This window comes from Salarias fasciatus, chromosome 7 (genome assembly GCF_902148845.1).
Source record: "Salarias fasciatus chromosome 7, fSalaFa1.1, whole genome shotgun sequence".
Lineage (NCBI taxonomy): Eukaryota > Metazoa > Chordata > Actinopteri > Blenniiformes > Blenniidae > Salarias > Salarias fasciatus.
Window position 1 is genome coordinate 28,985,918 of NC_043751.1, and position 13,529 is coordinate 28,999,446.

Here is a 13,529-nt window from a genome sequence, read left to right on the forward strand (position 1 = left end):
TAATGTATGAGTAGCTGAGCACAGTAACAGATCTGCCTCCATTCCATCCACCATTGTTTCTGCATCATGCTCCCTCCTTTATCCCTCTAATCCATAATATCACTATTTTTCTTTTTTCAAATGATCCCTTCTCTTCTTCATGTGGCTCACATACCTTCTTCAGCATTATTGCAGTCAATCAATCATGCAACCAATTAGTTTCTTTCAGTCTAGTACACCCGTTGAAAGCCATTTGTTGACATATTTTATTTTTGTTTACTAATGATGTGTCATTTTGAAATGAAAAACTGGAGCTGAAGACAATTTTTGCATCACTTTTTTTTTTTTTACATGTAGGTACAACGGTTAGTGCTCCTGCCTCACAGTTAGAGTGTCTTGGGTTTAAATACTGGCTGGGGTTTTCTGTGGAGAGTTTGCATGTTCTCCTCGTGTGTGCGTGTGCGTGTGTGTGTGTTTCGTCTGGGTACTCTGGTTTTCTCCCACAGTCCAAAACCATGCATGTGAGGTTATTTGCCCTAAACTGGCCCTGAGAGTGAATGTGAGTGTCTGTGTGGTTGAGTTTCTGTGATGGACAGGTGACCTGTGGAGTGTGTACACTGGCTTCAATGCCTCGCATGGTGTTTTTATGTGATTTCGTAGATTTCTGGATGCAGGCTGCTTTACAATTTTTTATCCTGAAGCTTTTCTGCTGTTTGGCTGTAAGTAAACATTTACAATGGGCATGCAATCAGATTGCATCTTTGTGCCAACGTGAGGCGGATCTATGCAGTGCTGCAGGCTTCCAGAGTGATCTTTGCTCTGGGTTCTGTCTCTTTAAGACACCCGGAAGTGCTCCTTCCTGTGTGTTCACTGGTCGCGGGGTCCAAACAGACAGCTGAGCTCCCCCCCGGCCATGATATCCCACCCTGTGATCCGGGCTTTCCGCAGCACTGTGAGCTGCTCCTGGAGACGCCGGGCTGCCCTCCAAGTGGCCCTGAAGGCCTCGGACGTCCGCAGGCGCTGCTACTCCGCCCCGGTCCGCGGCGCCGTCTCGGGCATGGAGGAGATCCTGTCCAGGGTCGTTGCACCTGTGCCTTCATACGAAACGAGAGACAAGAGCCCCCCTCCTCCGGAGTCCAACAGCGTGGAGTTCATGCAGTTTTACAGAACTCTGGACAAGGAGGACAAGCAGGATTTCCTGGGGAAGCTGTCGCACGACTTCGGGGTGGACCATAAAAACGTGTCGGAGCTCGCAGTCAAGCTCCTGGACACGCAGCTCCGAGACTTGGCGACCATTTTGCAGGTGGAGGACCGGCTGCGGTACAGTTTGACTCCGCGGTACAAGCAGCTCTTCAGTCATATAAGCCGGGTGGAAGGTGGAGTGAAGTTTTTGGTGGATCTGCGAGCGGACGTGCTGGAAATAATCTCCTTCAAGGCTAGCGAAACCCCGCACATCAGGGTAATAATGCTTTGTTTACATTTTCTACGGGTGCCCGCTTGACTCAAAGTAGTGCCATTCGCGTTTTTGTGAACCTGATCTGTGTGGATACATCGAATTTACATTACAGCACTCGATTATAACCATCTACGCGACTTACGAAACGACACAGGGCGATATAAACAGAGCCCCTCGCTCTGGCCCCAGGCCCAACACCACGTGGTTTACATTACACTGCTTCAGTGCCTAAGACCTTTACCCCAGTTTGCCTCCCTTTCCTGAATGACATAAATGATACCTCTATATTTATTTCCTCTTATGAAACAGCCTGGGAGGAGCCTGTTTGGCACAGAAGTGTCAAACTCGGTTCTCTTAACATGTTCTGCATATCTTAGTTGGAGAGATCACCTTGAAAAGCTCATCACAGCTGTTCATGGAAAACTGTAATGCAAAAAAAGGACCCCTTAGTGATGATCCATCCTATATAAAGAGGCAAGAACTCCTATGCTGCAGCTACAAAGAGAACAGGATGAATATAAATCAGGCATGTAATAAATGTTTCTGAATGAATTTGACAAAGTTACAATAAAACTTAAAGAAAGAACAGTAAAAGAGTGTGTGTGGGGGGCGGAGGACCTTCCATCACACATGCATGGCTCACATGGTCTTTACGCTCTTAATATCACATTGTGGGCAACTTATCTTTCAGAAGCCAGCCTTATATACCCCACTGTTCAGTCAAATATAATTACAGTTTTCCATTCAGTTCTCCTCTGCTGTGCGGCAGTGTTCATGCATACCACTGAGTAAGTGTGAAATGTCTTTTTCAGTTTCGAGGCCCACTCATGTTTATTTCTTCCGCTTTGTTTGAGAATACAAATGAACTCGGTGAGGTATTTTAATCCATGACCCTTGCTGAAACTCCATGTGTGGTTCACAGTGAAGTTCGAAGAAGCTTTATTCACGACAAAATCTCAACATTTTAGTGTTTTTCTTTCTTTTTCTTTAAAACAAGTTCTTAGTTTAAGGAATCAGTATATTTATTCAAGATACCACTATGCCATTTTCCACTTTATCCAATTAAGGGTTGCAGGGCAATGCAATTTATCCAGCTAACTCTGAATGAATGCAGGTCCCACCCTGGACAGGCTAGCAGTCCATCACAGAACAAGGACAAAGACAACAGACCACCACACACAATTTCACAGTCACTAAATAATCTTAAATGTGTTTGGACCGTGGCAGCAAACAGCCGTGTCCTGAGAGAACCTGCATGCACACATGGTGAACATGCAAACTGCACAGACAAGATAAATGATGATCGCCTGTTTCATTTGTGCACTGAAACTGCTTGCATGCGAGCAGAAGCCCTCACAGTGTGCATGGAGGTTGAGTTTTCTCTGGGCTTCACGCCCGCTGCCAGCTGGATCTGCATTCCTTTATGTTTGGTATTGAACTCTCGCTGATTTGGTGGTAAACTGGATTTATGAATCGACCCTGGGCTTCAGAGAAAGACTTGTGTTCTGGAGAAAAGCCGTTTGTGCGTCACAGGCCACCAGCTGCTCTTTTATTGATGCTGTGAGGGGAAAAGACTGCGGCGTGCGATGATGTTGATACAAAGCATTGAGAAAAGGCTGTAATTGCTTAACTGTTTGTAAGTCCGATCCAGATAAACTGTAATTTCCCATCAGATATAAATTAATCTGTTAATCAATTACTGTGTAACTCACCAATCTGGTTAACAAAGATCATATTTCTGCCATCCAGTCTTGTGATGCTGGTGAGAAGAATACTTTTTAAAATCATCTTTAGAGTCACTTCTTCTACATTTAGTTTCACTCCAGGGGAGAGCAAAGTGTGTGTGTGTGTCTTTAACCTCACAGTCCCACGTTATCAAATTGTAACCACTCTTACTAAATATGGGTTTTTGACCCTGACTGCACTTTCAGCGAAGGGCTTCTTGTTTCTCTTTTGCTGCTCGATACCTTTTTTTCTTTTTCGTTTTTACATGCTGCGAGGTAGTTCAGTTGCATTTAATCTCAATAACCCAGGCCCGCAGAGAGCTTTTGTAGCTTCAAAAGGTCTAAGCTACCCACGGAGCTCTAACTTCTGCTCAGTGTTAGCAGAACTTGGTCTTGGTGTTGTCTGGCGATGTTTGTCTGTTGTTATTGGCAGAATTGATTGAGCTGAAGGTGAGAAAAGGTCTGGGTAAATACAAAGCTTTTAGTGCTTTTATTAACGGTGTGCGTCTTTTCCTGTGGGCGGAACAAGCGAGCAGTCGTGAGACGATGATTATAATTAACTGAAACCTCTTCACACAAGGATAACCAAGCTATTTTTATATTTGCTGAAGTTTGAAATTCACAAGGTCACTATCGCTGTGTTTCTTTCCACAATAGATTAGTTACTCTTGATTGGGTGATTCATTCTTGATTTTACTTTTCTCCTCTTCCACCTCCAGGCTTCACACTCATGTTGCCCACAAACTGAGCAGATGAAAGATGTCGAGCAGAGTCCTGCATGTCATTTTAGTCGGCAATGCATCCGCGAGGCTATTTTTTCCCTCAGACGTCTAGGCTTACGAGTGGCATGCGGCCCACTGGAGTAAAGGTACTGGCACACTCTGCGTGAACCTGCACACACACTGGAGCGGGTTCGACCCTGCGTTGACAGGCCGAGACTGTCCAGGCGCTGCGGCCCCAATCTGTCTGTTTAATCACTGAAAACCTCCAGCTCAAGGTGGCCGAGGCCGTATCGGCTCTCGGCATCAGCGGCTGCAGCGCCGCTCGGCTGGAGTGCCAGAAAGTACCGGTTTATTTTCCTCCGAATGGAGGGCAGGATTTTCTTCTTTACCACTTCCATCCTTTCCTCCGTCCCTTTCTTCACCCGGGCCCTTCCATTTCTAAAGACTTCATCTTCTGCTCGGTCAATGGAAAACACCCCTCAGTTTGACCTCCCTTTTGTGTGGGTGAGAATTGGCTGCAGCTGCCGCGTCCTCAAAGCTGCTGCTGATGCACTTGGTTATTTATTTATTTTCAGAAATGGGGAATTGTAATTCTTTTTTTTTTTTTGGACATTGTAGGTTATTTCACCTCAGGGCATCTATGAAGTCCTGGAAATACAAAATACACACTCATACACTGTGCTTTCCAAATATTCACTCCCGCAGTGCAGACTGGCGAAAACACTCGTGTGCAGGTAGAGGGACAATAAGAATGTTTGTCTCCAGGATGTCATGACTCCCAGTCCAGATTCTCCTGAGTTGAAAGTCACCCGGAATAGCAATCCAGCTTATGTTTTCTCTTGAAAAATCGTCATGTAAACGGAGACGAAGATGTTAACTGGACGGAGACGGTCCTCACTGTCCTCAGTCTGTTCCTCAGATCCTGTGCTTCACTGCTAAAGCTGCCATCGCCCTCATGCCTCTCCAGTAAAACACACAGCCCGTTTTACATTCAGACCAATACGGTGTAACTTCAAGGAGTGATTTAGATTTTTGCTGAACTCGCTCTCACTGTGTTTTTTCTGGTTTGATTTTTTTTTTTTTTTTTTTACTCAAGAGGATTTCTGAGTAGTAAAACCTAAACCTCAGAGCTGAATAATGCAGGATCTGATTCATACAGGAGGAGAGGAATTTCCAATTTGCTTAGTTGTGAATTTGATGACTCCTCACTGAGGATTTCAGCCTGTGGCTTTCACACCACCACTGTAGTTGTGTTTGTTTGTATTAGTTATTATTATGATTGACAAGGTGGCATTAAAGTGGAGCCCGAAGAGAAGTCATCCTATGGAACAGCCAATATAAGCTGTATTTATGTGCCTCGGTGTGTGCACCACTTGCTCCTGTTTGTGTGTTTGCAAGAGATTTGCTTTAAATGAAGTCTGACCTTTGCTGGAGGACGGGCCTGCTTTGAAATGGCAAGTTGTTTATTGAAGTGCCCCTTCTACGCCCATTGCAAGCTCCGACAAATCACTATTCATAATGTGAAAACATTCAAACAGACACCCAGGAGAGCGCAGCCGGCACGCTGTGGAAGATGGCCACGGAGAGTTGTTCTTTTTGCCTACAGCCAAAACTCAGTAACTTCAGCGTCACTCAGTAAGACAGAGTTTATGAGTTCTCTCAGTCGAAGAGGGCGGGAGGCTTTGCAGTGTCCGTTCATCCATTTCTTAAAAGGAGTATAAAAGCTATGATTTCTACAGAAAATTGAAATTGTGTTGTTCTTTGAACCCCTCCAAACATTATTACACTGAAATAACATTCCTTACAGTGCTTTCATAACAGAAGATAGTGAATTCTATGAACTTCATTTGTTTTTTCTTTTTTTTTTAATCTAACCTTTTATTGGTATTTTCTATTAGATTAAAAAAAAAATCTCTTCTTGTCGTGACATTACAGTAACACATCCTTCAATCAGGATCTCACAAATCAGAATGATTGAAACATATACAGCTGTTGTAACCTTTTCCTGTTAATCAGATTTTCTTACTCTAACATGGCCCCAAAAACAAATGAAAGCAAGAGCTGGGATTTTGCTATCCGGCTTGAGGTAGACTGTAACATCTAAGGACTCAGCTTTTTCCTCCCACAGGATCTGAACGCCACGCTGAAGAGTTTGCTTTCGGAGTGGTTCTCCGTTGGTCTGCTGCGACTCGAGAGGATCACCTGGCAGTCGCCCTGTGAGATCCTGCAGAAGATCAGCCAGTAAGGCTCCTCCGTGCGACCGTCCGCCTCACTCATCCGTCAATTAGAAGTATTTATAGTTTTGTTGTGAATGACACATGAACACAGTGAGCGTACTGACCGTGGCCCGTCCTCCAGGTACGAAGCGGTGCACCCTGTGAGGAACTGGACCGACCTGAAGCGCAGAGTGGGCCCGTACCGACGCTGCTATGCGTTCACGCACGCCGCCATGCCGGGGGAGCCGCTGGTCGTGCTGCACGTGGCCCTGACCGAAGACATCTCCGACAACATCCAGGTGAGGAGCCGCCTTTGTTTCACTTAAACCACACCTTCCAGCTTATTCACACATCTGGGATTTGCAGCTGGGCTCCTCCGGCCCGGCTGACAAATGGATCATTTCGATGTGAAAACAACACCCAGACCTTTAAACCCGGCGTCGCTGTGGGAGAGGTCTCCGAGGGGCTCACTTCTCTTTCTGCTTGTGCTTCGCGAGAGGAAACGGCGCCTTTGACAACACCTCCATTCGAGAATATTTCATGGTGTAAAATTGCGAAATGATTTCCACAGCTTTGCTTCAGCAGTTTTCAAATAGTACACGAATCCTGCCTCGGCTTCAGCTGTGCAACTAAGAAGGTACAGAATGACTTTCTACATGGATGAGCGATGCACAAATTCTCTTGTGTGTGTGTGTGTGTGTGTGTGTGTGTGTGTGTGTGTGTGTGTGTGTGTGTGTGTGTGTGTGTGTGTGTGTGTGTGTGTGTGTGTGTGTGTGTGTGTGTTTTTTCTCCACCCAGAGCATCGTGCGTGAGTTCGCTACCCTCGACTCGGAGGAGGACGTGAATAAGATAAATTCAGCCATTTTCTACTCCATCTCCTCAACCCAGGCCGGCCTGCAAGGGGTGGACCTGGGAAACTACCTCATCAAAAGAGTAGTGCGGGAACTGCAGGTGGGGACAAGAGGGATTACAGTATTTTGGGAGGCAGATGTGACAACTAGCAATTTCTTTTGAGAAAGACTATTTCATTTAAATAAACGAAAAAAAAAATCATCACTACACATTTTAAAAATACCAAAATTCCAGTACCTTCCAGTTCATAAGTGTGTAAATGGCAGCTGTTCGGACTCTTAAATACACATTTTTACAAATTTCTCAGATTTTACCCGGACTTGGTTTGCATTTGCATACATTCTGGTATAACTTAACCCTTTATAGGACTGATGGCGAAATACTTCTACTGTAAGATGTTATTAAAAGATAGAAACAAGAATGTAAAACTACATGATTCTATACACATAAACCTGGTGAAGTTTAAAACTTCACCAAATCATATGTTTTCCAGCTATTGTTAATTTAAAATTTGATCACAGATTTTCTGTCCCACTATTGTGTTATTAGTTATAAACAGTACCCGGAATATAAAACTACAGTGCTGTATTCTCAATAAGCGTTACGATTAGTGAGTCAGTATTTCTAGTTAATTGATTAATTGATGAAATAGTGACCCAGCAAACTAATTTATCTCATTTCACTTGAGTTTTGACTAAAAGCAAGCACAGGACTACCACACTGAAAGGAACAATTCTAGTAAATCTCAGCACAAGTCACACATTTTAACTGTACACATTAGCCACATAACTCGGAGATTCTTGGTACAAGCAAAGGACGGACATGAAAATTGCATAAGGAAACAACAACGCTGATCACAACTACAGCTTTACAAACACAATACTCACATAAAACTTCCAAATAATGAGCCTAAGAAATAACGTAAACTCATTAAATCCTTTCACTTTATCTTATAGGCTTCATACATGCAAAATATTTAATTTTCTCATTTAATCTGCTGAAGCTTTGAAGAAAATATAAGTAACCCTTTGAGGTCCTACAGAAATGTTCAGGTGAGATAAAGCCAACAAGGATGATCTGATCACAGGAATCTATGAAGCACTCAGTGTGCAGAGAGGTGTTTGAAAACCGTCTCATCCCTGTATAATGATATAATCAGTTCTTATCGTGCCGGCGCACGTGACTCATGCAGAGATACGGAGCTTCTTCAGATCTCCTCTTTGTGGATGACGCAGTGCTTTGTGTTCTCAGGTGTTAACTTTCAACAGAGTGTTTATGCACTTAGAAATGTAAGAATCTCTGTCTTTTTTCACGAAGCGTTTTCACTTCTGTTTTATTCTCGGGGTGGAATCATAAATCTCCTCCTTGTTTTGAGGCGCATGGATGCATATCCACATAAACAGAGCGGCGCTGGCTGGATAGGCGGTAATGAAATCCCATCCATCCCTCTCAATAAGCAGAGAAGAGCTCTTCATGTGAGGCCTCTCCAGCTAGCACTTGGTAAATGATTGGAACAGTGAATGGAACATCAAAAGCCTCTCTACCCAGCAGATGGGAAATAGCCCTTTATAGTATTTCTCGTAAAAAATCAGGTTTAAGCTGCTTCCACTTTATTTGGTCGTATAGCAGGACTGCTTCGATTGCCACCAATAATTTACTTATTGGCATGTTTGTTAATGGAAGCATGGCTGAAATATAGTTTCTGCTTGTGTTGGACAGTATTGTGTCGCTTAAGCCATAAAGATTAAGATTTTGTCTTTTGGTAATTTTTCTAATTCAACCATAAGAGGTGAGATAAGTTCTTAACATTCCCTCCTACAAAATTAGTGATGCTGAAAAATGAGTTTAGGTGCATAATAACATTTTATGTAGACACACTCAGGCGTAAGGACTGGCATCCTTACCAAAATAAACAGCACCCACTAGTGGCCCAACATGAAACTGCATGATTTTCAGCATATTCTGCTGTTTCCGAGTAAACGGACATCTTTCTCAAAATGTTGCTGTCCTTTAAGTGCGAAACGTTTCTGAAACTGAAACAAGCGTTACGTCACGCCAATGAGGCCTCAGACTCTTCATTTTCATTCAAATCGCCTGACTTGAAAATAAGAGTCCTGCGGTCACGATGGAGCAAAATGAAATAAATAGAGTCGGAACAAATATGATAAATTGGAATAACTAAGCTAAAGAATAAACAGAATAAGCCACGATAAAATCTGTAACGGCTCCAGTATGGGGCAGTAGACAGCAGCATATAGTGACGGCCAGCGAAACAGCAGCAGTTCACAGGTTGTTACTGTGATTAAACGTTGTTTAGCTCCCTGAACGCCGCTGAGCTGTGCTTCATTGCTGTTTTACTGGCAGTGGTCGTGCCAGTGATGCTGCCTTCACCAAGAGCTGGAGAAGCCGCTGCACTGCCGCCGTCCCGATCCACACCGCCTGAACCATGAATCATTAGCTTCCCGTCCCCACAGTCACAAAAATCAACTTGCAGGCATTTTGTATTGTTTCTAATACTTCAGCAGAGCTGCTTTAACAACCGTCCCCTCATCATTCAGAGCATTTTCCCCATAAAATGTATCCGGAACTTACTTCATCTATCCTTCAGTTTCCTATAGCACCTTTATTTAGTGTTTAATTCAAGGCTGCAGGCACCTGGCACAAGTCCCAGGTTTCCAGTGCCAGACAATGTCCCATAAACCACCTGGGCAATTTGGAGTTAACAATTAATCAAGGCAGTTCCTTATCAACCCTTTTGCAACCTTAATCCTGTTTCCCATGCACGCTTTGGTTACATGAAAGAGTTGTTTATCGCTGAACATTTCTAATTTTTTCACTCAATAATTAAAACCCTATTATTTAGTTTCTGTCGTTTGCAGCAGCGTTCAAAACAACCGGCCTGCCCTGACTATATTTCTACATTTCTGTACGATTTGGGAAAAGTTAACTTCTGTGTGACTTTCCAACCTTTTCTATCCGGAGCAGCTTGTGTGTGTGTGTGTGTGCGCGCCGTGCATACATCTTTTATGGGCCGAGCAGGAGCCATCCCCCGACCCTGAGAGTGTAAATGCGATGCTCTCCCTCCGAGGCTACACAAAAGCACACTTGTATTCCGCAGAGACCCCGGGTTTCTGACAGGACTTTACCTTTACGTAAAAGGTGAGCGGAGGAATAGCGCGGCCACGCAGGGACTGCTGCCATGATGGATAGATGATAGAGCGGAAAGGAAAAGGTCAGAGCCGTGAGTGAAGGTGAAGGGAGGACTTGTGGCTTGTCTTTGTAGATTGGGCCCCGGAGCACAGTTCTGGCCGAATCCCTTCCTCCCTGTTCTTTCCTGTCACTTTCCCGACTGCTTTCATCCTCGTTTCCCGTCGTTAAAAGCGGAGGTTAGAGAGAGGAAAGGCAGCATCATGACATCGTCGAGTGAGAAGAAACACACACGGCGAGTGTGAGGCTGGATTTCCGTGTGAAGAGAGCGTAAAATGAAGGAGAAAGAAAGGAAAACGATGTTTCAGCGCGAGGCAGACAGACGGCGGCGCGCCCCTCCGGGGGTCGTCTGACACTTCCACTCTCATCTGCAGCCTCTCTCTTGTTTGACTGCCACATCGCTCCGTCACTTATCAACTTAGACACCGCAGCGCCGAGATGGGCTGGGGAGAGGAGGGACTGGATGGGTTTTTTTTTTTTTTTTTTTTAAATAAAAGCAGAGGGGCAGCGGGGTGGAAGAGAACCCCTCAGTCGGGTCGGCCGGCTGGGTGGGCGAGCGGTCAAAGACGAGACAGAGACATGGGCAGGACGCAATTCACAGAGAGGACAGGTATTAAAGGTGAGAGTGCAAGAAAGTGAGGAGGAGGAGGAGGAGGAGGAGGCAGAGGAGCTCATCCATCTCTATCACAGAGACAGATCGCGGAGCGCTGGAGTTGATTTGTAATGCCGTGTCTGTCTGGAGAGCTGAGGGCCTGAGCAGCTGCCGCAGCACTAAGGAGAACACTTCGTTTGGGCTTTGATGCCGAGGCTGAGCGTTGCTCTTAAGTGTTTGCGCTCTTTTTTTTTTCCCTTTACATTTCTGGAGATATCAGACGTGTGAAGCTTCTCATCTCTTCTCCTGATGTTTTCATCCACAGTTTTTTGGAAATTGTGCGTCTGTCCGGAAATTCATTTTTATGAAATAATCCATGTTTCTGTTGCCTTTGCTATGGTTGTTTTGTTTGCCTCATTCTTGTCAAAGGCGATGCTTTCCAGACACCTCACAAGATTTCTTTAAAAAAAAAAAAGTATGACTCATTAACTTAAAGATAAACTGATCACAGCTTATTGATCAAAGGTCGAGGCCACCATGATTATATGACTTCTTACTGGCACAATATCAGACACATTTACTCCTACAGAAAAAGGTCACATTAGGTGTTAATAGCCTGAAGAAGAAGGCAGTCATAGTGGTGGTGGAGCTGATGTGTGTTGCAAGGAGCAAACCCGTACCCAAGCCCAGACTCAAACCGGGGATCTTCTCTCTGTGACTGAAAGTGCTAACCACTACAACACTGCAAAGTCTGAACATTCCTCCTCCTGTCCTCCAGAGCGAGTTCCCTCACATGGCCCAGTTCTCCAGCCTGTCGCCCATCCCGGGGTTCTCCTCCTGGCTGCAGGGCCTGCTCAGCCAGTACAGGAAGGAGGGCCGGGGCTCCGACCTGCTCTCCGAGCAGGAGTGGAAGGAGGTGGAACAGGCCACCGACTCGGCGCCGGGGACGCCGGCCGTCGACGCCTTACGGAAGCTGATCTTCACCAGCGAGTGGACACGCTCGGAGAGACTGTCCAGCATCCTGGAGCCCGTCCTGATGCGCCTCTGCGCCTGGTACCTCTACGGCGAGAAGCGGCGAGGCTACGCCCTCAACCCGGTGGCCAACTTCCACTTGCAGAACGGCGCCACCATGTGGCGGCTGAACTGGCACGGCGACACCAGCCCCAGGGGAGTGGCCAACTCCTGCGGCATCATGGTGAACTATCGCTATTTCCTGAGCGAGACGTCCAAAAACAGCGCGCTGTACCTGCAGAACAAGGTCATCCCTGCGTCGGAGCAGGTGATCGGACTCGTGTCCCAGTTTCAGAAGAACAGCAAGTTATGAGAAAGTGATGCACTGACTCCATTCTTTTTTGTTTCTGCAGGTTTGTTTGCACATGTGTATTAATTTTTCAGTCAACATTAAAAGTTTAACATTAAATCCAAAAGGAAACCTCAGAGATCCTGCCGAATAGATGTCAGTTGATATTATTGACATTCAGATCCGACGGGTTCTCAGGTGACGTAACTCACCCCATCTGCTGTTTGCCTCATTAGATTTCTCGCCGAAGCCGTTTGATTTTGTGTGAGTGATTCCCGGGACAGACGGAGGCTAATGAAGCACGAGGCCTCTGTCAACGCCGTAGCATGTTCTCCTGTTACAGCGGGAGCGATGAGGGAGTTCTGCCACTGCAATAAATGATGTTCAGATTCTTCTGCTTTGCTCAACTGCTGCAATTGTGAAGAGTGGATTTTATCTTGCTTTTTTTCTTTGTTGTTGTTGCTTTGTTTGGTTTTTATCTGCACCTGCTGTTACTCTTCTTATTCCCTCCGAATCTCGATACACAGAGGCATGAAATCACCAACTGTAAATATTATTTCGTATTAAATAACTCTGAACAAAATTGGATTTCTATCCGCATGTATGACTGCCCGTCTTTTACAGCTGACTGTGCTCGCTCCCGCCCGGCGGCTGGAGCCTCCGTTCAGGTTATTTTGCTGATAATTTGGCCTCACGTGCAAACACATCCAGAAGCGACGAGCCTCTCCGGGGGCCCGTCGCTGATGTTCTAAGTGCTCCGAACGGGGCGCCAAGCAGGGCTCATATCAGCCTACATCCCATTGTTGTGAAATAATGTATCACAGCAAGTTGACTGTGAAATTACATTTTATCTCTCCAAGGAGCCAAACTTTCTTTCCATTTTTTTTTTTTTGCACCCTCTATCTCCAACGCGGCCCCCCCTTTTCTCGTTTTGCGCCGCTCTGTGTCCTAGAAACTAATGGAGTGAGAAATAATGTTAAAGTAAATGGCGAGATTGATGGTGTTCAGTTGTGAAGAAGGGGGAGGAGAATAAAGAAGCATAAAAAGGACAGTTGTTTAAAGGATGTCCTTGAGAGACACTTTGAGAGTCTCTGGAGATACTGGTGACAAGGCGAGACCCATACATCTCCAGGCTCGGGGGTGTGTGTGAATGGGGACACAGACAGGAGGGCGGATGGACACTGTGGCACGGGTTGCAATAGAAACCTCTTCACCTGCGGTTGGCGGGTGAGCCGGGGGCTCGCACTGCGTCACCTCTGCTCCGGAGTGACCGGCGGCGGCGACCATGAAGCAGGCGGGGTCAAAAGTCCACTGGCATTTAATCATCAACTCCTTCCTAAATTATGTCCTATAGTGAAAGTAATGACTTTTTTAAAGTAGTAAGTCAGGTATTTCCCCTTGGACTGAGAAGACAAATTGCTCACAAGGCGAGCAGTTACAGCTCTGAAATCTGATTTAAGGATACGTGGAGTTGAGCTAAA

At 45.5% G+C, this 13,529-nt stretch overlaps 1 protein-coding gene across 1 annotated transcript; it reads left to right on the forward strand.

Annotated features, from left to right (window-relative positions):
• Positions 1-810: 810 nt before the first annotated feature.
• Positions 811-12,621, forward strand: LOC115392540 (malonyl-CoA decarboxylase, mitochondrial-like). The gene is made up of 5 exons (XM_030097220.1): positions 811-1,438; positions 6,010-6,122; positions 6,240-6,396; positions 6,896-7,048; positions 11,527-12,621. Exons 1-5 carry the CDS (start codon positions 893-895, stop codon positions 12,070-12,072), a joined length of 1,515 nt encoding a protein of 504 aa, XP_029953080.1. The 5' UTR covers positions 811-892; the 3' UTR covers positions 12,073-12,621.
• The last annotated feature ends 908 nt before the right edge of the window (positions 12,622-13,529 follow it).

What these genes read in the sequence shown, in the direction of transcription:
- LOC115392540 (XM_030097220.1), top strand. Translation starts at nt 893, where the DNA reads ATGATATCCCACCCTGTGATCCGGGCTTTCCGCAGCACTGTGAGCTGC. An exon ending in ATCCTGCAGAAGATCAGCCA is followed by an intron (nt 6,123 to 6,239) that starts GTAAGGCTCCTC and finishes CCCGTCCTCCAG; the next exon opens with GTACGAAGCGGTGCACCCTG. An exon ending in GAGTAGTGCGGGAACTGCAG is followed by an intron (nt 7,049 to 11,526) that starts GTGGGGACAAGA and finishes CCTGTCCTCCAG; the next exon opens with AGCGAGTTCCCTCACATGGC.